General features: G+C 45.5%; 1 protein-coding gene across 4 annotated transcripts in view; it reads right to left on the bottom strand.

Annotated features, from left to right (window-relative positions):
- The window catches only part of lrp4 (low density lipoprotein receptor-related protein 4), a 118,503-nt gene that overhangs the window by 35,109 nt on the left and 58,394 nt on the right, over positions 1-25,000 (bottom strand). For all 4 annotated transcript variants that reach the window (XM_080766119.1, XM_080766120.1, XM_080766122.1 and 1 more), the window contains exons 3-6: positions 13,342-13,458; positions 5,244-5,357; positions 4,344-4,460; positions 2,992-3,120 (exon numbers count right to left, since the gene is read on the bottom strand). In XM_080766119.1, the coding sequence (XP_080622245.1) occupies positions 2,992-3,120; positions 4,344-4,460; positions 5,244-5,357; positions 13,342-13,458 (477 nt within the window). The remainder of the gene's footprint in view (positions 1-2,991; positions 3,121-4,343; positions 4,461-5,243; positions 5,358-13,341; positions 13,459-25,000) is intronic.

Genomic DNA, 25,000 nt, shown 5'->3' with positions numbered 1-25,000 from the left:
CAGAGAGAGAGAGAGAGAGGAGAGCGCAAGAGGAAAGGACAGGAGGGGAGAGAAGAAGAGAGCGCAGTAGGATAGCATACACCAGAGAACATGAGAGAAGAGCAGAGCTGGAGGAGAGGTCAGAAGAACATGAGAGAAGAGGAGGAGAGGTCAGAAGAGGAAGTGAGAGAAAAGAGAGCTGGGGACCTGAACTAAACACCAGGTGGCACTTCCAGAGAGAGAGAGAGAGAGAGAGAGAGAGTCACATAGGGCGATCAGCTGGGAGCCACTCTACCACACGGACGCCCACACACACTGCTGCGTTTCATTCTGTCTTGTGTGTGCACAGCTAACTTGGTCTCTCTCTCTCGCTCGCACGCACACACGCGCGCGCCGGCGCGCGCGCGCGCACACACACACACACACACACACACACACACACACACCTTTCATCTCTGCAGCCATGCTGTACAAAGGCAGTACCTCTTCACTCACAGCCACTAACAAGGCATGCAAGATTATTTTTTTTGTGAGAGTGCATGTATGCGGGTGCATGATCGAGAGAGAGAGAGAGAGAGAGAGAGACACACACACACACACACACACACACACACACACACACACACACTGAAAGAGATAAAGAAAGGGAGATGAAGGGGAGAGAGCGATGAGAGAGAGAGAAGGACAGGGGCATAGAGAAAATAAAGATAAAGAGAGATAGAGACATGGAGAGAGAGAGGCTGCACCAACACAAAGCTCTCTTCATGTGTCCAGAGACACAGTCTCTCTCTCTCTCTCTCTCTCTCTCTCTCTTCATGTGTCCAGAGACACAGTCTCTCTCTCTCTCTCTCTCTCTTCATGTGTCCAGAGACACAGTCTCTCTCTCTCATGCCAAAGAATGTAGTGTGAGGATGGTCTGTCGGCCGCCTCTGTGGAATGCCTCCTCTCCACAGCCATGTGCTAAAACCTTACTCTGAGAGTGTACAATTGGAACCAAATTGGTTCTCGTAACTCAGAGTTAAAAATGGATACATGTCAAGTCAAGTCAATTTTATTTATATAGCACATTTAAAAACAACAGCAGTTGACCCAAAGTTCTTTCCAGAAGACAGGTAGACAGGTAGTCTATCCAAAGTGCAATAATAGAACATGCTGTAATACAATAATAAAACAGGCCAAGGAAAACAAAATAACATGAAGGATGTTAAAAATAACTATCTTTCTCTTTGTGTGTCTCTCTCTCTCTCCATCTCCTTCTGTTTTTTGTCTATTTATTAATCAGCTTGCCTTTGATATACCAACTCAGCTCTCTGGTGGAGAGAAAAGTTAAATATTTCAGAGGCCAGGCTAGTTAGCAAGCGAGGAGGTTTGATGAGCTGGTAGAGACAGAGAAAGAGAGAGGGGTGGGTGGGGGAGCCTAACATGACTTGGCTAAGTCCTCCGTAAAAAGGTACAGAACATCAACACATCAAAGCGCAGTGGCTCAGGAGGTAGAGTGGCTGCTTGGGTTTGATCGCCGGATCCCCCTGAGTTACTGTTGAACTGTCCATGAGCAAGACACTGAACCCCTAACTGCTTCCTCTGCCATCAGTGTGTTAATGTGTGCGTGCGTGCGAACAGGTGAATGTAATGAACGCTGTAAGCGCTTTTGGAGAAAGCGCCATTTATCATTTATCATTTATCAAACTGAACCTCCTCATCCTTCAGTTCTTGCACACTAAAAAAAAAGGAAATTCTCCAAGGGCACCAGAGTGCTCTCTTGTCATTCGGAAATCACTACACTTTAGGAGCACTCTGGGAGCGCTCTGGGAGCACATCCAAAAGAATGGCTGAAGACCAGGAGGTCATGGCGAAATGGGACGCTTGTGTCTTGGTTGCTCATCTACATAAGCGTAAACAAGTGCACAGCTGTTTGCAATAACAGCTATATAATTTAGTTTTAAAGACGAACAAACACAAATTGATGCTTTTAGAAAATTCTAAATTGGCATAGCACGGCTTGTTCCCGTTTGCGATCTTGACATAAGTTTCATGCATGAAATGCAACTGTGAAATAATTCTAAAATCACACCCCGATTCCACGGCAGAGGTTCATAGTGGAATTACCAACTAGATGTGCATGAATGTACTGTAGGTCTGACTGTAGGTACAATGCGTATGGTGTGTGCGCGTGACCGCACATGCGTGTGTGTGTGTGTGTGTGTGTGTGTGTGTATAGACTGTGTGTGACAGTATTTCAGCTCTGACAACAAATGGTGGCGACAGAGCGTGAACAGCAGCTGTCAACCAGCAGGGAGAGACAGCATGTAGCAGTACTCTGAGTTTTGGGGGGGGGAAGAGAGAGAGAGAGAGAGAGAGAGAGAGAGAGAGAGAGAGAGAGAGAGAGAGACAGAAGAACCAGAGCGTAAAGCGTAAGAGGGTTTCAGAGGTAGAGAACAAGAAGAAAAGGGGTAGATAAAAGGGGAAATAAAGCTGGACGTAGGAAAGCCCATTTAGACTTGAGAACGATTCTACAAAATGTCTTCCGTCTTCTACAAAATGTCTCGGTGCCGCACTATGAGCCTGTACATCTGCTATTTTCAATAGCTAAAGTATAACACAATGCTTAAAACACCAAAAGGGGGTTCCCCTTCTGAATGGGTTAAAGGCTGTCTACCTACTTTTCTGTTTACCTCCAATCTGCCAGTTTGACCATAATTAATGTTGCATAGGAGGATGTGTGTGTGTGTGTGTGTGTGTGTGTTCGTACAGTAACATCTCAAGTCTCGAGTCCCCCACACCCTGGCCCAACATCTGTGTAGGTTGAGTGTTGAAAAGCGTATGTGGCCAACAATCTGTTGCGGTATAAGCTGTGTGTATGCGGTCGTGACAGGCTGTCAGTTGTACTGTGGCGTTGCTCGTCGACTGAGCAATACACCGTCGAGGTGGCGGAGAGGGAGGGGGTTAGAGCTCTGTGGATGGTGTGTGTGTGTGTGTGTGTGTGTGTGTGTGTGTGTGTGTGTGAGTACGTACAGCAGTCGGACTCATCAGACCAGTCTCCGCAGTCATCATCTCCGTCACAGTGGTAGATGTCCAGGATGCAGCGGCCATACGCACACTGGAACTCCTCAACGCTGCACGTCGCTGCCATCACATCAGATGCTACACACACACACACACACACACACACACACACACACACACACACACACACACACACACACACAATGTGATATGTAATGACGATGACATTGTTGACAGGACACGTCAGCAGCTCAGCGCTATTTAGCTCTTTTAATTTTATGTTTGACCGAAAACAAACAAAAAGGGATTAGAACCATGCTTCAGCATTTGAAACAAATACCACCCACTCCCTCACACTGTAGCATCTCTGGGGTGTGCCAGCTGGAGGAATTGATGCCCGCTTGTCAGGCTGTTTTATACTTTGTTTATATTTATATTATCTGGCTCATATTTGCATTGCGCCGTAAACCGATAAGTGTGTGTTTAATGACATCCTTTCTGAGAGCACCAACCTGTTTATCAGATTATTTTTATGTTAAAACAAAATGATTTTTTTTTAACAGGAGATGCACGCAGAAGGCATACAGTAAAAAAATATACAGGTGAAAGTGTGCACGCATGCGCGCGCACGCACGCACGCACGCACGCACACTCACACTCTTTCAATCCCCTCTGTTTGGCCGCAATCATGCTCTAAACGTTGAGGAAGGAGTTCTGTTTAACTGGGCATAATGCACAGCACAACTTACTGCTCTAAACGTTCAGCTTTCTGTTTAACTGGGCATAATGCACAGCTCTCTGTTTAACTGGGCATAATGCACAGCACAACTTACTGCTCTAAACATAGAGGGAAGTGTTCCGTTTAACTGGGCATAATGCACAGCTTTCTGTTTAACTGGGCATAATGCACAGCACAACTTACTGCTCTAAACGTTGAGGAAAGCGTTCTGTTTAACTGGGCATAATGCACAGCTCTCTGTTTAACTGGGCATAATGCACAGCTCTCTGTTTAACTGGGCATAATGCACAGCTCTCTGTTTAACTGGGCATAATGCACAGCTCTCTGTTTAACTGGGCATAATGCACAGCTCTCTGTTTAACTGGGCATAATGCACAGCTCTCTGTTTAACTGGGCATAATGCACAGCTCTCTGTTTAACTGGGCATAATGCACAGCTCTGTTTAACTGGGCATAATGCACAGCACAACTTACTGCTCTAAACGTTGAGGAAAGCGTTCTGTTTAACTGGGCATAATGCACAGCTCTCTGTTTAACTGGGCATAATGCACAGCACAACTTACTGCTCTAAACGTTCAGGAAAGCTTCCTGTTTAACTGGACACAATGCACAGCACAACTTACGGCAGTTCTCCTCGTCAGAGCCATCCTTGCAGTCCGTGTCTCCGTCACAGTACCAGTGTTCAGCGATGCAGCTGCCGTCCGTACAGCGGAACTCCTTGTCCGAACATTTACGCATGTCTGAAAACACATGAGCAGAACACCAATGCTCAGTCAAGGGTAATTGTTATGTCAACGGTTTATAACGGTGATTATCAACCTTTTAATGTTAAAGGACTCCCAGTTTGATATACATTAGGCCACAGACCCCAATTTGATGATTTGTTTTTATCTCTCAGACCCCAATCGACACGGATTCACTGTTAATTGAACTCTGAGGACTGTATTTTGCGTGCCTTAAGTACCAGGTCTTATTCCCTAACTTGAGTACCTGGAGGCGTGATCAATGCTCTTTGGCCACTCAGAATAGCCAAATGGCATTGATCACGCCTCCAGGTCTTTAGTTTACTCATGTTAGTGAATAAGACCTGGTACTTAAGACACGCAAAATACAGCCCTCACTGAAAGTCTACAAATGGAACCAGATGGGCCCATTTGGTTTGATTTGTACACTCTCGTTTAGACTGAGATTGTGCATTAGCGTGTTCCATTCAGCATAAACAAGTGCAGTGTGTGTGTGTGTGTGTGTGTGTGTGTGTGTGTATGCATTCTTTAGTGTGTAAAATACACACAAGACAAATATCTGTGGGCACAGCACAAGTACTGTGTGTACTATTACAGTAGGTCTATAAATTATTGTGTGAGTGTGTACAGTGTGCCTACCACACTGCTCGTCACTGTTGTCCGCACAGTCATTGTCTCCGTCACAGTGCCACAGGCTGCGGATGTGTGTGTGTGTGTGTGTGTGTGTGTGTGTGTGTGTGTGTGTGTGTGTGTGTGTGTGTGTGTGTGCGTGCAACCTACCACACTGCTCGTCACTGTTGTCCCCACAGTCGTTGTCTCCGTCACAGTGCCAGAGGCTGCGGATGCAGTAGCCATTCTGACAGTGGAACTCGTCTTCTTCACACTCCCTGGGAGCTGCGGAGTCAGAGAGAGAGAGAGAGAGAGAGAGAGAGACAGACAGAGACAGAGACAGAGACAGAGACAGAGACAGAAAGAGAGAGAGAGAGACAGAGACAGAGACAGAGACAGAGACAGAGAGAGAGAGAGAGACAGAGACAGAGACAGAGACAGAGACAGAGATAGAGACAGAGACAGAGAGACAGAGACATTGACATGGGAGAGACAGAGAGAGACAGAGAGATAATCAGTTACGGGTCACTGAGCACAGTGAATTTACAAAAAGAGAATACACAGACAAACATGTGATCGTTACATCTCGTTGAGATCGTTGAGTCCCGATATAGGCCTTACTTGTCATAATGTCACAAGCTCAGACCTCCACAATTATCATGCTCGAAATATGAAATAGAGGAAAAATACACTAATTATCTCTGCTTGGCTCAGCAGGCAGAGATTTGGTTTTCACCCCTGATGTCCGTCTTGTCTATCTGTCAGTCTGTAGCTAAACATGGACACATGAACCAAGGTTGAACTGGCCCAGTAGGCCAAGGAAGACAACCTCATTGAACCCCTTGTTGGGCAGTTGGTGAATGTACTGTGTTTCGTATAATGTATGATAAAACAAAATTGTTGCAGAAACATGATTTATTTTCACCAAATTAGTTGCAAATGATCTCATGGGTCGAGAGACAATGACAGTGCAGGGGCCAATATATCCTGAAGGCAAGATCCAATCAATCCCAATTTGGAATTCCAGGTTGTAGACATGCTATTACCCCCCAGCTTCCTCTCGTCAACCCAGCCTGACAGAGATATATATATATATTAGGGATGCACCGAAAATTCGGCCACCGAAAATATTCGGCCGAAAATGGCTAAAAATGTATTTTCGGCCTATTCGGTTTCGGCTCAAATAAGCCGAAAAATATCACCGAATAGTAGTAGTGGTCCTAAAGTTGTGAATCGATATAATTCAACTAAACTGCGGGGAAAACACAGATGTACAAGCCCAAAGCGCTGTGCATTGCGACGGGTAGATAACTTGTAGATCTGCTACTTCCAGCGCAGGAAGGGCGCATGCTTATGACGCTCTTTAAGACAGTCACTCACAACACACGAGCAGCAGTCAGCAGACGGAATGCACAGACAGATCCGAGTCCGACACAACTTTATTGTTGCACACATCTGTGCTTTCATCCGCGCTTCCATAGCCTTTTAAATCTTATTTCCCATCCACGGGCACAAGCAACGTGATATCAGCAGCTGCCTTCCACCCGATCTGGATGGTGGTGGTGTTGTCTGACGAGTGTAGCTACTAGCTAGCATGGGAGCTAACATTACTTTAGCTCTGGTCCATATCGTTAGAAGGAGTCCTCCTTAATAACACTATAGTACTTTCCATCCGTTCCCCAACTAAACACCTCACACTCGATGCTGCGTTTACACCAGGTTTACACGGGCAGACACAAAGACGAATGGGAATATCATTTGGAGCAGCTACACGTCTTTGCATCAACATGTTGCTGGTTTCCATTATAAAATGAATGATAGACTATCCTTGCATCTGCCCGTGTTTAGTTTCACTGTCCAGTGTCCACAGCAGGAAGACCTGTCGAAACTATGCACTTCTCAGAGACATGCTAAACCCACCTCTAGAATATTACTTTCCCCAGCTATCTCATTCCACTTTCATTTATTTTATTCCATAGTCTTAGTTTTTCCCTAATAAAGTTGTTTTTTATTAGTTTTCTCATGTTCCCCTTGAAAAGCATCTTTAAGTACTCAGAGAAGCATTATATAAATAATATTACTATTATTATTACTACTTGTTTTATTGCCTATGCTTATGTAGAAAAAAAAGCTCACTGCTCAGGTCAAATAGGCCTATTGATATGCGATTAAAATGTGATTATTTGAGATTAATTAATCACAAAGCCTCCAATTAATTAGATGTTTTTTTAATGGACCCATAAGTGTTTAGGTTTTGCCATAATCATGTCTTTTTCCATAATCAGGTAGCTTTACAACAAAGATGTATTCGGCTATTCGGTATTCGGTTTTCGGCCAACTGTTTCCTATATTCGGTATTCGGTTTCGGCCAAGAATTTCCCTTTCGGTGCATCCCTAATATATATATATATATACTCTGAGGAGCACACTTTGTTTGCATATGATGAACCAATGATGAAATCCACATATATTGAGTGTCAGTCGCCTTCTATTTGACATTCACATACAGAAGGCAGTTTAAGGCAGTTTTCAAAACTGAGAATGATACATACAACACAGACATATAGTCCTTGTGGAGTTGGAGGTCCCTGTCTGCTACCTACTGTATGTACTGTAGGCTGACATTGGTTTGAAGTTCCAGTGCCCATACTCTTCCGTCGAAACAACCGTTACAAAACAATGTCGTCTACTGTTACTACAGAGATCGATAGCAAGGCCCACTCATGCCTGACCGAGGCCAAATAAACAGGTTTGTCCTGCAGGACAAGCATGATCCATTTCTGCCTGGATGGGCTATGGCAGGGGGCTGATTTATTATTTAGCAACAGGGCGGGTGTGTGAATGAATGGCTGAGTGCACGTGTGGATATATGTGTGTGTGTGTGTGTGTGTGTGTGTGTGTGTGTGTGTGTGTGTGTGTGTGTGTGTGTGTGTGTGTGTGTAGGTACATGTGTGTGTACGTGCTTGCGACTGCGTCACAGACAAAACAGAGGATGAACGTTTTTCACTTCCTCCCTAGGTGCCTCATGCTCCCTGCTGGAGTGTGAACCAAAGGTATTTAAAAACATCTGTTTCTGTAGACCAGCAAATGTAAGGGTGTTTGTGTGCGTGTGTGTGTGTGTGTGTGTGTGTGTGTGTGTGTGTGTGCGCGCGTGCGTGCATGCGTGCACATGCAAGTGTGCATGTGTTCCGTGTTGATTTTGACAGGGCATCCTAGAATTCAATTACTTTGTTTACTTGCACAGCATCATTATGGAAATATTCCTACTTAAGTATTCCAGTGCTTTGTCATTGCATTAGCCACAGCAATGATTCAATAGGCTTTTATTGTAATTAGGATTAATCAAATTTGTTGTTTTGCAAGACCAGTAAACGACCCGTTTCCCGTTTTCTGTAACATGGAACGTGGATTTCAATTTACCCAGAATGATTGGCGAGAGACGGAGATACATTCGATCAAGCACAGTTAGTAACCTATGTAATTAATAATATAAGCACTACTACCATGCCATGAACAAGAGATTGTCGTTACAAATGACATTACTTTATCACTGTATGCTCTGAAGAATCCCCAGATCTAGCTACATTTACAATATGCCACCTTATGGCTAATTGAGTGTGTATTAGAATATCCTCCTCCTAAGTACAGTAGAAGTACTGTTACTTGACTTACCGGTAAATATTACTAGACACTACTTAACAACAGTAACAGTTACTTTGTTACATATAGTTACAGTGATAGGGCTAATATGCCTCTAAAATGGATTCTCCTCCTGATTGTGATATGAAAGCCCACAAGCTGACTGAAATTAAATATTATTTCTTTTACCCGACATCGGCAAAGAAAATGTGCTCGTCTAATCAATAATTAATTTCTTTAGAAATGAATTGATTCCGTCTCTCTCCTTTTTCTGTGTGTGTGTGTGTGTGTGTGTGTGTGTGTGTGTGTGTGTGTGTCTGTGGTCCCTTTGTTTGGAAGGTAAACATGGGAGGTGAAAGGCCACCGCGCCCTGAGGACATTCATCACTCATACAGCCATCAAACCATCACGGGGCAAAGGGCACCAGGAGTCATTACCACACTCCGTGTACGCCAATGCATACACTGAGACGTGCATGTGCGCCCACGCATGTGTGCGTGCGTGCGTGTGTGTGTGTGTGTGTGTGTGAGTGTGTAGCCGCTTATATTTATGTGTGTGTGTGTGTGCGTGTGTGCGTACGGCACAGAAATCCTGTCATGTTTTTTGCACTGCAATTCCTCTGATACATGCAAAATTCTGCACATCAGCTATGCGAACCCCCCCCCTCCCAACACACACACACACACACACACACACACACCCCCCCCCCCCCCCCCCCAACACACACACACACCTCCAAGTTGTGTGGGAAACTTTGACAAGTGCTGAAGTTGCAGTTGAACATGACAGATCACCCCCACACACGTGCACGCACAAACAAATATGCACGTGTACGTGCACACACACACACACACACACACACACACACACACACACACACACACACACACACTTTAAATAATGAAGTAAAACAATGGCATCATGGAAATCTGGACGGGATTTCACCCTGACTGGTGAAGATAAAAACTGTGCTTACGGCAAAGAAGAAAAAGAAAAAGCATGAAAAAAATAAGTGGTTCAGGGATTGAGGGAGGGGGAGAAATTTACGAGGCATGAAGATGAAAAATTCATAGCCGGCTCGGCGCGATACACAGACGGATGGACGAATGGATCAACCCTCCAAAACATCACCACCTCCTTCCACGAGGAAGTGATTCCATGTATGGCTGTTTGATATGTGGGTCAGCAGAGACGGAGGGAACACAAATCACAGAGAGAAAAACAGAGTGTGTGAAGGAATGAGGCGCGGTAGAAAGGGAGAGATTTAACAACAAAAAAAACGAAGGGGAAAAACATCAAGGTGAAGGGTTGAGCAGAGTTAAGTGGTTCATGTTGAACAGCGCTTTACAGCCAGTGAGCTGCAGCACACTGAGCCAGGTTCTATCTAGAGCCAGGTTCGGTGCTTTAAGCCATGTGGCTGAAGCCCCTCCTCACCTGGAGACACTTTCAGTGAGCGATAAGCTGCGGGTTTCTGTTACAAGACGCCTGACAATGAAGCTGAAAATAAAGAGAACCGACTGCCAGCGTTAGGGTCACGATGGGTCGGGTCCACAGGCAACCATGGTTTTATCTTCGGGTTGAGTACAGATTGAAGTAGAGGGTGCGCTGTGACTGGCCAGTCGCTGTGATTGACAGCCTACACCTAAACCTAACCCTAACCTTAACCTCAGTAAAACTATACCTAAACCTAACCCTAACCTCAGTAAAACTATACCTAAACCTAACCTTAACCTCAGTAAAACTATACCTAAACCTAACCTTAACCTCAGTAAAACTATACCTAAACCTAACCTTAACCTCAGTAAAACTATACCTAAACCTAACCCTAACCTCAGTAAAACTATACCTAAACCTAACCTCAGGAAAACTAACGCAGTGGCTGGGGGGCGTTTCCAAGAACCCGAAGATGAAACCATGCAAGCGGTCCACAGCGATCCCTTCTAAAACTAACACAAAGGGAGCACACCCTCGGTATGCCCATGGGTTGCCTCCTGATTTGCATAATAGTGTTATATCACAGGAACAACTCTCAGAGTGAACATGTCCACACGCTCGAGACATCCTGCTGTTTTCGCCCCCACAAGTCTAGCTGGATTTGTTTTAAAATGGGTCACAGTTGTGGTGGTGATGAAAAGGGGGTATAGTTCTTCTGTGTCGGTAATTTCCGAGGGAGCACTTAGTTTTGGCAGTCTTTTTTTTGGCTTAATAGTCACATTATGCAAGATGAATCAATGCATTGATGAGTTCATTAGTGTGTCCATAAAGTAGGTTTGTGATAGGTGAGGCTGTAGAGAATAAGGACACATGTTAATGTATGTCTCATGAGTGCACTTCCGGGATAATATGTAAACTCTCGAGAGTGAAATGAACAATGATAATGTTACTGTGTAGCAGACAGTACAGTAAGTACACTAAGGACACCTTGTGACTCTCTCTCCACCATGTGGTGTCTGCATTTAGAACAGAGCTATTTTCAGAGTGTAAGTGTAATGAAATTGAATTGCCATACAGCCATGGGAATGACACGCACGCACACACACACGCACACACACACACACACACACACACACACACACACACACACACACAGATCTGAGGGGATTATACACATTCAGCGGCCTGAGTCACTCTGGGTGAATTTTAAAGGGTAGACGTGGACACTGACGTGCGCACATGATTTGACCACTAACTATCCCTCGGCTTGGGACGCGCACACACACACACACACACAAATGCACGCTCGCACGCACACACACACGCGCGCACGGGTGACACTTTTACTATATATATACTGCATGAAAACTTCCCTGCGATTAAATTAATTCCTATACACAACTAAAATTAAACCCCAACTAGTACATAATTAACTAACCTGAACCTTTGCCCTTAACCTTAATTCTAACCGTGACCCCAAAAGAGCCTTCTGGAAAAGTGAGGACCGGCAAAAATGTCCTCACTTTATATTACTCATTTCATTTTCCTAGCCTCACGACAACACCAGGTGCTGAAAATGATAGTATACACACAGCTGTATGCAGAAACATTACTGCTAGCTGTAAATGGATGATATATAAATACATTTGTGCATAACCACACACACACACACACACCACACACACACACACACACACACACACACACACACACACACACACACCTTACTTAACCGGGCCTCAATCTGACTGCATGCACAGCAGCTGCAGTCTATTTTCACAATGCTTGCATGTGCGGGCGGGCGTGCACACGCATGCACACACACGCACATGTACGCACAGTGACTGTTTCAAAAGGTGACTGTGTAACCTGGGATCAGAGGTCATGAGTCAGGTGAGGTTAATGGCCCGTTGACACTATAAGATCTTTGCCCTGTTGCCTGTTGGCCTATTTTGGTGCTCGAAGGACACAAGAGTGCTCGATGAGTGTGAAAAGTTCCCCGAGCATGAACCTAGCGCTCGGGTACGCCATGAACCTAGCGCTCGGGTACGCCATGAACCTAGCGCTCGGGTACGCCATGAACCTAGCGCTCGGGTACGCCATGAACCTAGCGCTCGGGTACGCCATGAACCTATAGCACTCGGGTACGCCATGAACCTAGCGCTCGGGTACGCCATGAACCTATAGCGCTCGGGTACGCCATGAACCTAGCGCTCGGGTACGCCATGAACCTAGCGCTCGGGTACGCCATGAACCTAGCGCTCGGGTACGCCATGAACCTAGCGCTCGGGTACGCCATGAACCTAGCGCTCGGGTACGCCATGAACCTAGCGCTCGGGTACGCCATGAACCTAGCGCTCGGGTACGCCATGAACCTATAGCGCTCGGGTACGCCATGAACCTAGCGCTCGGGTATGCCATGAACCTAGCGCTCGGGTACGCCATGAACCTATAGCGCTCGGGTACGCCATGAACCTAGCGCTCGGGTACGCCATGAACCTAGCGCTCGGGTACGCCATGAACCTAGCGCTCGGGTACGCCATGAACCTAGCGCTCGGGTACGCCATGAACCTAGCGCTCGGGTACGCCATGAACCTAGCGCTCGGGTACGCCATGAACCTATAGCGCTCGGGTACGCCATGAACCTAGCGCTCGAGGACGCCATGAACCTAGCGCTCGGGTACACCATGAACCTAGCGCTCGGGTACGCCATGAACCTAGCGCTCGGGTACACCATGAACCTAGCGCTCGGGTACGCCATGAACCTAGCGCTCGGGTACGCCATGAACCTAGCGCTCGGGTACGCCATGAACCTAGCACTCGGGTACGCCATGAACCTAGCGCTCGGGTACGCCATGAACCTAGCACTCGGGTACGCCTCTCCCAACGTTTTCGGATATCTGGCATGAATGTCCTCAAAATTAGTCATGAAGAAAACGCACCATTTCCACGTGTCTGCCGACAACACACACCACACTGATTTAAACGTAGTTGCGTGCCATTGTCACATGTGAAAATAGCAGATCGACAAGTTCACAAACTTACAGATCTGCTAATTCCTGTGTGCGACACCGACAGGATGCATTACTCATCAGAGCATCACGAGAGGTGAGAGAACACTATACATATGTGATATTGTGTGTGTGTGTGTGTGTGTGTGTGTGTGTGTGTGTGTGTGTGTGTGTGGGCTACTTACGACAGTCCTGTTCGTCCGAGTCGTCCTCACAGTCGTTGTCTCCGTCACAAACCCAGGAGCGTCGGATGCACTTCCCGTTGTCACAGTGGAAGTCCAGCGGTGAGCAGGTGGGAAGCACTGAGGGGTCAAAACAAGACCAGAGGTCAGTCAACAATATCAGAGAACTGATCAGAGGAATTCAGACGACCGGGAGAGAGGAGAACATCATTGCATAACATGTAGTAAACATCATAATTCATACTGTTACGCAATGATGTAGTCTCTAATACATATTAACCTTTAAACTTGACACCCTTTCTTGCGGTAGGCTTTTAACCCATTTAGACCAGAGTTAAAAACATTCACTTTGAAAGAATATAATATGTTCAATGATTTGTGCCACATTTTTACGATTTTCAAAAATAGCAGACCTACAAGCTCGTGAGCTTGTAGGTCTGCTATTTTTCAATAGCTAAATTATAACATAATGTTTAAAACACCAAAAGGGGTTCCCGCCCAAAATGGGTTAAAAGGTGAAACAGACAATCCTGGACCAGTAAAAATGATGTAAAACCCACACTTGTAGCATTAACAAAGAAGAGGATACCTGTAAAAAGGAACATGCGGAAAACTACCAGCACAAAAAAACAGAGTTACAAAAGGCCGTGACCAACATGAGGAGAGCTATAAATCAGTCAATGAACTGAACACATCGCATCAGAGCATTTAAAAGACCACTGCAATAAAGCTAAGCAGTCGTCTTCACTCATCGGATGGAACTTTCAAGCCAACATGGTTCTAAATAGGCACAGTGACTCCCTCAGTGACATGAGCTTTGGAGGAGCAAACCTAGTTGGAAAACATTCCTGACAAATTACGTCAGTAAATTATAATCTTATCAAGCCATGTTGGGCGGCCAATAAAATGGCTGGCAGAAACCACAGACGGACGGACTGCCATCTTGGTGCGTCAGCCATGCAGTTATTGTGTGACGCATGGATGTCGTATGGCGCTTGTAGAAACCTGCTTAGTGGTTACTGGTTACAGACACCCCCCTCTCTCTGTCTCTGATTGATTCCCACCCATTAGCCCAGCCAGCATAATGGTCTAATCACTAGACTACGGATCCCGGGTTCACATCCCGCTTTTGCAACTATTTTCCCCAACATCAACAACGGACTAGATATTTTTGCCGATAAAGTATAGCGAACTCGAGCCTCTAAGCGGCCTAAGGGCTGCAAGTTGCCGCGTCAAGCGTTGCGAAGTTCGGTAGAGTTCGAGTTGCAACCCGATAATGGACAGAATAGTAAATTATTACCCCCCCCCCCAAGGCAATGCAAACACAGATACATATTTATTTCCCACCACGGAGTAACCATCGCGTCAGTGTCACCAGACTATCCACCTCGGAGGAAAGTCTGGTAAGATGGGCACTAAGTGTCGGTAGGTCAATCAGAGGCAGGCGGGGGCGTTACCATGTCTAGAGACGGACGCCTCTGTACCGTCTCTAAATCATATTGTGCAAAAACTGGATCACGTCTCAAAAGCAGGCATCCAGCATCCACAGCCCGGCCCGCACAACTCAGCACATTCCTGGCTAACTTCATATCCGCTCCCAGCTCTGACCCCTATTCTACCTATGCAAACAGGCCCTGAAAGACTGGCCCTTTGTCAATCAGAGACAGACTTAATTTAATTTAATTACTACTGGCCGAGAAAGAAAGCAAGGGAGAGAGAGAGAGAGACCAAGACAGAGAGAGAGAGAGAGACCTGTGAGGAGGGAGGGGGGAGAGGAGGGGAAGTGGAAATCAGAGTGCTCCTTATTATAACAACGGACGCCTCCGGGCTACACATGCGCGCACGACCGCCTGCTCACGTCGATATGAGATATGAAATATTGACACTGCAACATGGCACTTCATGAATAATGGATGACGACGTCACATGGTTTGATAGACAGATAGACAGCCCCCACCCAGTCACGAAAGAGGGGGTCTCAATGAATGTGTGGGAGTGTCCCACTGACCCACCAACCTCTGCATGTTACATTATTGACAGAGACAGAGAAATAGTGTAAATGCAAGGATGACTTTAAAAGGTCAATTCACATTCTAGCCTCTCCCCTGTCTCTCTATCTGACTGAAGTTTAAACCCAAATTGCTTTTAACAAGGTTCATATAAAGCTTGTTATAATCCAATAATGTGGACAGGAGAGGATGCTGCCAGACCTGTCAGAGACCTACCGACATGTTTTGAGGAGGAGCACAACAAGCGTGTGTATCTTGTTTGCAGGAGAGAGAGAGAGAGAGAGAGAGAGAGAGAGAGAGAGAGAGAAAGAGAGAGAGAGAGAGAGAGAGAGAGAGAGAGAGAGAGAGAGTGAGAGAGAGAATCGATTCATTCTCAAGCTGAGTGGTTTGATGCACTGTCGATGCGTTTTTGATTGGATCGACTCAAAAACACATTGGGTCAATGTGTTTTGGACTGAAGCAAGCCTCAATCAGCTTAGAAAAGAAGAAAAAAAAACCCTATCCCGTCTTTTCACTAAATAATTCAGCTCATCCGAGAGCAAAGTGCAACGTGGAGGGGTGCACAGTACTGCACACACAGGGAAATGATCGCTCGCTCAGTCAAGAGAACATAGATTTGGTGTATGATGGTTTAAAGCTGAACCATCACACACTATTATGTTCTCTTCACTGAGCTTAAAGGGATATTTCACTTTACCAAAAAAAAACGTTTGGTAATTGTATCGTCTACTCAGGCTTTTATGAACACCCCACTTACCCCAGACAGTTTTTAAGTTGCTCGGTTCACAATTTAGATTTCCTATACAAACCCATTGTAACTTCAAACTTAATTTGAACCATGATAGATTCATCGAAAACACACAACCTTTTTTCTGGTGACTGATAATGTCCTTCTAATACGTGAGGGGTCAGTGTTTTTTCATTCACTGTTTTCATTTATTTTTGGGGGTAAATCAACGCTCTCAACGCTCCAGAAAAACACCCAAAATAATTATTAAAATAAATGAAAACGATAAATGGCACTGTCATTTAATCTGTCATGGTTACCGTAACTTAAAATGAGGTTTGGAGTTACAATGGGTTTGTATAGGAAGGGGGACAGGGCAACTAAAATGAATATCAAATATCTACATACTGAATCCAGGCAGCAACATAAAAACTGTCACATAAGCCTGAGTATAGGTGATACAATTACCAAAAGTTAAATATCCCTTTAAACTTTAAAGCTAACAAAAAGGTTAAGAGTACGCAATTTACGCACAACACACACACACACACACACACACACACACACACACACACACACACACACACACACACACACACACACACACACACACACACACACACACACACACACACACACACACACACACACACACACACACACACACACACACACACACACACACACACACACACACACGTACAACAGGAATTGATACAACTAGAAACCGGATCGGTAGCACTTGTTTTGCTATGCTTGTTAGCTTAGCTAACGTGAGTCAATGTTTTGTTGATTGCCTCCCTTGCCCGAAACCACATGACATGGATAAAGTTAGCTGTAATCTGCAGCCGGGTGAAACATTAAACATATGTGTTTCACCCAGAAGGACCCAAAATAACCGGAACCGTGAGCGTTGAAATGTTCTGGTGGTCGTCTAGCCTGCATTTGGTGAAAACCCAGCTTTATTCAAGCAACCACCTCAAAAATAAATAAAAACTACTGCTGCTAGATATAGAAACATACTGTAGAGTAGATCCTCCTTTGCACAAAGAACAGGCATGCCTGCATAAGGGAAGTGGATGATGGATGCACACACACACACACACACACACACACACACACACACACACACACACACACACACACACACACACACACACACACACACACACACACACACACACACACACACACACACACACACACACACACACACACACACACACCCACCCTTTCTTCGTAAAATCAGGAGATATTGTGTAAACACTCATACCTACAAAGAAGGATGCACAGACAGACACACAGAACAGCTAGTATGGTGGGCTATAATCGTCCCAGAGGATCAGCACTAGGGAGCAGTTCAGGCGGTTCAGGGTTGATGAGGTTCTCTGACTGCCTTTGATCTCACTTATCACTGAGATGCTGCTCCACATACTGTAGCTCCACAAACACAACACAACACAACTCAGCCCTCTGTACCCGCTGCTGCATTCCTCTGCCACCCACTGGTACACACGCACACACGCACGCACACACAAGCACTCACATGCAGAGAGTCAAATACGCACATTAGCCCATTCTGACCTGAGATCAGATTCTATAAATGTCTTCTACATCCTGACAGTTTTCTGAAAAAGCTATGTTTCTATGTCAGTCGTTCTTTGATTTTTCAAAAAATAGCAGAATTACAAGTTCATAGCAATTGGATTTAAAGAAAACGAATACTAATAATCTGCCTTGTGAGTTCTGGGCGCCTATAACCTCCTCCTATGAGATCACAGAGCAATATCTACACTTCAAGATACACCTCCCCTTTGCTGTCTGCACTCAACAGACTCTGACTCTGTTAAACTCTGCAAATGGTTCCTTGAGGAATTGTGAATGTTTCCCCCCCCCCCCCCCCCCCCCCAATGTTAATCAACATAGCTGGCCTAATCCCCATTTGTCATATCAGGAGTGAACTGAAGGTACAGTGAATAGTTAACCTACTGTACAATGTGAGTAAAGGGGCTGTGAGTGAGTATGAATTTCCTGAATCAAAGTCCTGCATATAACGCTGTAGCCGTGAGCCAGCTCTGCCTGTTGGTGTTGTCGGTGAGTCCACTGATCCCAATCCCATAGCCTGGGGCGACCGTAACTATGACAACACAGCCCATAGGGCTGTGGCCGCGCATCTGCAGTAACTCCCAAACTGTTCCAGATACATAGACCCGTGGGGAGCGTAACCGTGGCAACACTGCATCCATAGCCCGTTGCCGCGCATGCACAGGAACGCCGAAACTCTTGGCAAGAAAACGGTAATAAGCGCCTCAAATTTGTGGAATCAAGTGGAAAAACGGACAATGTCACAATGTCCCAGGTCAATCAATGCCCATGTGGAAGTCCTGATCAATCCCTCCAACCCACTGAGGATCAGACAAGAGGTTCCATAAATTAATAAGCACATGAATTACTTCTGAGGCACAGACCAATTAAAGCTGTGTCAGGTATAAGGCAACTGAGGATATTCTCTCAAGTGTCTCCGTTTCAACTCCCCGAGGGTGAAATAATCCAAGGATCTCGTTTCAGGAGCCATTCCATTATGCAGTTGCACGCACTGAATTGATGGGCCACTGTTGCGGGTGTGTGTGTGTGTGTGTGTGTGTGTGTGTGTGTGTGTGACTGACACTTCCAATTGCTGCCAGCCTTGTCTTTAAGCTGAAGTATGCCATGCACTTGCCATTCCAGCTGCGGGTCTAACTATCGCTGTTTGTTGACGCAGAGCTCATCATCACACTATAGCTGCTTTTGCACTACAAGCTCATTAGAATAAACTTCTTATACTGTGGCACAAAAATTATCTGCAATCTGCCAATGAAATGTCATTTAATGTCTTAACTCAAGACACATACTACATCCCCAGTAAACACAGAAACTATACACAATTACACATGGTCCGCAAACATTCTTACAATACACATTCTACTTTTAAAAGTTTTCGGGGAAATAATCTAATATTTATTCAAATATGTTATATTGCTACAGTATATACTGTACATACTGTAGCAACAAGAAGCCCAAAAGGAGTTGCCGGCCTGAAGGGGCAAAACACCAAGAGGTGTTCCCGTCCTGAATAACACATTTGTGTCATTCACACATGCAGTACAGTAGTCTGAAACGTCTTTCCCTTTGGCATTCTCCATTTGTCCTCTTGCTTTCCTCCAGAGCATCCTTGGACACACACACATATAGTTATGTGCGCACACACACACATGCAGTTATGTGCACACACCCACACACCATGCCCTTCACTAAGCTATTCCAGTCAGAGTTCACCGAATTCCCGCTCACATTCCAAAAGTAATTCCCACAGACATACACCTGCCATTCCCATCATCAGCACTAAAGTTAGACGGATACACATCGACATTCTATCTTTCTCACACAAACACACACAGAGGACTCAAAGAATGTGTGTGTGTGTGTGTGTGTGTGTGTGTGTGTGTGTGTGTGTGTGTGTGTGTGTGTGTGCGCGCATGTATGACTAGTGGTACTGTACAGTATGTGTCTTGGGCATACACAGTACATTTCTACGGTGCACATGCTTGTGCACAGAGGCACAAGAGTGGCCGAGCGGAGCGTTCCTGCACACACACACACACACACACACACACACACACACACACACACACACACACACACACACGGGTCTCTCTCGGTGTGTGTGTGTGTGTGTGTGTGTTGGTGTCAGCCGTGTGTCTGGAGGAAGATGTATGTGCACGTTGTTAAAGTGGTCTGGAGGAGCCCAGGGTAATGGCCTCCTCTTTACCGAAGCGCAGCTGAATCAAGTACCCCTAATGGGACCAATATATCTGCCTAAACACTGCTCATCACACAGCCACCATGGATGGAGAGATTAAGAGACAGAGAGAGAGAGAGAGAGAGGGTGAGAGACTGTAGAAAAATGATGGGGGGTTCTTATGACAAAAACAGATGTGGACCTATGAGGGTGATCTGTGTGTGTATGTGTATGTGTACGCGTGCGTGCGTGAGTGCGTTGGGTCTCAGCCGAATATTTCATCTGACTGTCTTGATAAAGGTTTTATGCCTCATGACATCATTATGGTCGTTAAGCCCCACTTCCTTTTCTCTTGTCCCTCTTTGCTTTCCTCTCCTCTCTGCACCTCTGCTCTCCTCTCCAACATCAGACAAGCCTTTTCCTTCTCCTCTTACGACATCTTTGTAACGAAAAGGCCTCGCTCACTCCTACAAGCACAGGTGCGTCGGAGCCGGCAACCAAATACGAATCACGAGAAGAAAAGGGTCCTCTTACGACATCAGCATCCTCTACACTACGTCTCACGCCTGTGATGTGGCTCACTCCTATAGCACAACAATTCACCTCCTTCATGTCTCCAGTCTTTGCGCCATGCGTCTCATCTCTCGTCAGCCTGCTGAATACTTATACTTCATATAGTGTTTGTCACGTTCTCCGTTAGTTTTTTTTTTCTTCTGCTCAGGAGAGTTTTCGAGATGCCTCTGGGTTTTTCATCATATACCTTAAAACCTCTTAAACCCCAGGGGGGTAAAGGGGGTAAATCCGCAACATTTATCTAAAATACCCATGTTTCTATGTCAGTGGTGCTCAATATTTCATGTCAAGGACCACCAAAATGATATGTAATTGGCCACCGACCCCCATCTGAATTTTATTTATTCCATACCGCTCAGAAGCAAAGATTTGAGTTAAAACGTATGACATAATGACACCAAAAGGGGTCCCCGACTTCCCGCCCAGACATGAACCATAGCGTCCCTATTCTGAGGCCGTAGCTTGTCGTCTATGAAACGGACGGGAATTAATGTACACAAGCAACACCCGGGGTCTTAATATCCTCCGACAAACTCCTCCTTAATATTTCCATCCCTCTCCAACACACTCCTCGTCTCTGTGTGTGTCTCTCTCTCTCTCTCTCTCTCCTATCCTGCATGTCTCTCTGTATTTTCTTTTCATAACCTCTCCACAAGGAACGCCTTATCAGAGACGTAAAGAGCTCAGTCCTTCAGAGAACCAAGTGGCACTGCAGTGCCAGCAGGGTTTTTCTTGGCAGTGGTAGCTACTGTAGCTGTAGCTGCTCTTTTTCTTTCCTTTTTTTTTTAACCCATTTTGACCTGAGATCAGATTAGAAAAACGTCTTCTACATCCTGACAGTTTTCTGAAAAAGCTATGTTTCTATGTCAGTCGTTCTTCGATTTTTCAAAAATAGCAGACCTGCAAGCTCGTAGCGCGCCACTCGGGGGCACGCTATGAGCTTGTAGATCTGCTATTTTTCAATAGCTATATTATAACATAATGCTAACACCAAAAGGGGTTCCCGGCTTCCGCCCAAAATGGGTTAAACAGTCAATAGATCCATCATAACAGCTTAAGTGTTGCTTCGGCTGCTGGCCCATCCCGTGCAGCAATGTCAACACACCTCTCAGAAAGAACGGAGAAAGATAAATGTAATAATAATAATATATTTAATTGAAATGGCTGAAGTAAGTAAGTTCGTTCTAAAACAAACTTTGTCCCATTTCAAAGTGGATGGGAAGCATGAGGTTACCAGTTAGATCCCGGGCTGCCCCAGAGCTAGTGTCAAAGTGTAATTGAGCAAGACTCTGAACCCCTAATGGCTCCCGATGTGCAGGTTGGTGCCTTGCATGGTTTCCTCTGCCATCCGTATATGAATGGGCGAATCTATGAAAAGCACCGTGGATAAAAAGGCGCAATATAAATGCACCATTTACCATTTACCAATGACAACTGTATCACTCTGGCAGTGGTCCAGCGAGTCCTTGATAAGGACGGTCTTGAAACCTACACAGTCAAATAACGTCCTGACATCATCAGAACATAAAAGCCACTGAACCTCCTTCAGTCCGCTCCTTGAGGTTGCTCCATGTGCTGCTACATCATTTTTTTGCCGAAGGTTTATGGATTTGCCATTTCCTGGACGACTCACCATTGACCGGCCACAGGTAATTACGTCTGCTGGTTATAAAATAATATGGATATTCTGGGGGGGAAGTACAGTCCAGTGAGGGTTTGTCAATGGATGCAGTGCACACACACATTGATTTATTTACTTACTACAACCACACACAGTTCTGCTTTCAGACCTATATTGCACCTCTGAGTCATTCAAAACAAATATTTACCTGGGTCTATGTAAAAAAACAAAACATTAACTAATGATATAAAATTGACAGCTGCCTTCTTTGGCAATATGAATGTGTGTAGTACCAGAGATAAGGGCACGCACGCACACGCTCTGCAAACCTTTGAGGACACTGCATTCTCTTACATTCATTCCATGTTTCCCTACCCTACCCTAACCTGAACCACAACCAAACCAACACTACCCTAACCTGAACCACAACCAAACCAACCCTGACAGGACAGAACAGATTTTAGTACAGGAACTGTACTAAAATATTGGTCACTAAAGTCCGATACAAATTAGACATGCGTCCCCAAACAACTCGTTTCATGTCCAAAACCATCTCAAAGTGTGACGCACGACGCACGGGGTCGCACGCGTGTGCGCACACACAGTCACACACACACACACACACACACACATGTTTTGATATGCGTCTTCCTTTTCATTTCATCACACGCAGGTCTGAGTGAAACCTCCTCAAACGAAACAGGGTTTTAAAAAGGCCAACGCTCTCTCTCTCTGTTGCTTATTTCTTCTCTCTGCCCTGTAGTGCCCTCTAATCATGGCCTTTTCTCTCTGAACAAGTGTCCTTCAGTCACTTATTGAGCAAGGAGTAAATATTTAGCGAGAGGGGAATGGAGGAGAGGGAGAGAGAGAGAGAGAGATGGCAAAGAGAGAGAGAAGGGCCCCAGCAGAGTGAAAGAGAGAATAAGGAGGGAGCGAGGGAGGACGGAAAGAGGGTGGAGGAAAGAGAGGATTATGCTAATGTCTCCCAATGCAAACAACTTGGTTCAAAGACTGACACAAAGAGCACGACCCAGAGAGAGAGAGAGAGAGAGAGAGAGAGAGAGAGAGAGAGAGAGAGAGAGAGAGAGAGAGAGAGAGAGAGAGAGAGAGGAGAGAGAGAGAGAGAGAGAGAGAGAGAAGAGAGAGAGAGAGAGACAGAAGACACAGACAGACAGACAGACAGACAGACAGACAGACAGACAGACAGACAGACAGACAGACAGACAGACAGACAGACAGACAGACAGACAGACAGACAGACAGACAGACAGACAGACAGACAGACAGACAGACAGACAGACAGACAGACAGACAGACAGACAGACAGACAGACAGACAGACAGACAGACAGACAGACAGACAGACAGACAGACAGACAGACAGACAGACAGACAGACAGACAGACAGACAGAGATAGGTGGAGTGTTAGAGCCAGGGTTCAAAATTCAAATATAGAGGGAGACAGGCTGAGGTGTCTACCCCAACCACACGGCAAGACATAAATTATAAGCACAAGACAAGGAGAATGTGAAAAGTGTGTGAGGAGGAATTCGGTGAAAGGAAGAAATGGCAATAAAACGGAGAGAAATGAATGGAAATGGTGAGAGGAAAAGTGCCACCATAGGCAAAAGGATGGAACGAGAAGTAGAAGTATAGCTTGTGGGAACAGAGGGGAGGAGAACGAGGGAGGGGGGGGATAGGGGGTAGATGAGTATAGTACCCTAATCCCCTCCTCTGATGCCTGATCTTGGCTCATGCTGGTCAATCGTACGGGTCCCCAGAGTGAGAGAGAGAAAGGGGGGGGGTCGGAGGGCAACGGAGGTTCATTGTCACTTTTTTGGTGTTCCATGAGAGAGAGAGAGAAAAGCACATGCTTTTGCATAATGTGTACTTATAATGCACACATGTGTGCATGTTGGTGTGTCACACGTGCTCCCGCTGAGCTGAAAGGCTGCATGTGTTAAAAACCCATTCTGACCTGAGATCAGATTCTAAAAATGTCTTCTGCATCCTGACAGTTTTCTGAAAAAACTATGTTTCAATAGCTAAAGCATAACATAATGCTAACACCAAAAGGGCCGGGGTTCCCGCCCAAAATGGGTGTTAATAATACAGGTAGGTTTTGAGTTGAGGATAGGCCGTTGATGAAAAGCACCTTCCTATAGCCAAAATGCGTGACATTGGGGAGAGCAGCTATAGCCTCATGCAGTGAGGAGAAAACACTGTGTCTCTCTTGCATTCCCTCTGAAAGCCCACCACCACCACCACTGCCTCAGTACACAACTCCCCTCCTCTCTCAACCCCTCACTCACTCTGGCCCAAAGCATTTACCATTTACTGTTGCAGCTTTTCAACTCCAACGGGCGACCGGCCGACCGCTATGCGTTTGTGTGTGCATGCACAATTGCACATATACATAAGGTGGGTTTTTTAAAGTTTAGTTTAGTTTATTTGATCATCCTTCAGTTTCAAATACAATATTTACAATAATGAAAGGAAGCCGTTACAAAAGAAATCTCACCCGTGTGAACTGAGTGATGCAAAGCAATCATCTCTCTCTCACTCTCTCTCCCTTTGCTCCATGCATGCCTCCACAAGTGCGGACAGCTGTACTGATGAAAGTCAGGATGTTATTAATTTGACGAAGCCTCTTTGATTTATGCCTTCATTAAGTCTGGTCTGGGCTAATTAGCGAAGCGTCCTTGAGACGCACGACCTGACTGTGCTCTCTACCTTCTATCAAAAGCACCCAGGTGTGAAGACGAGGAGGCAAATTAACCCCCCCGCCCGACACAGATGCACCCGATGAAACTCTTTCAAGAGAGCCATCGTGAAACCAACCATTCGTACAAAGTACAAACACAAAGCTCGTACACATGTTATCACTGTTTATATTTACACCGTACATTTATAGAATAGCCCGTCATGCGGTCTGACTCGCAACAATAATAGAA

The sequence above is a fragment of the Protomyctophum bolini genome (assembly GCF_963924005.1).
Source record: "Protomyctophum bolini genome assembly, chromosome: 1".
Taxonomy (NCBI): domain Eukaryota; kingdom Metazoa; phylum Chordata; class Actinopteri; order Myctophiformes; family Myctophidae; genus Protomyctophum; species Protomyctophum bolini.
Note: the sequence above shows the minus strand (reverse complement) of the source record. Positions and strands in the feature narration are given on the sequence as shown.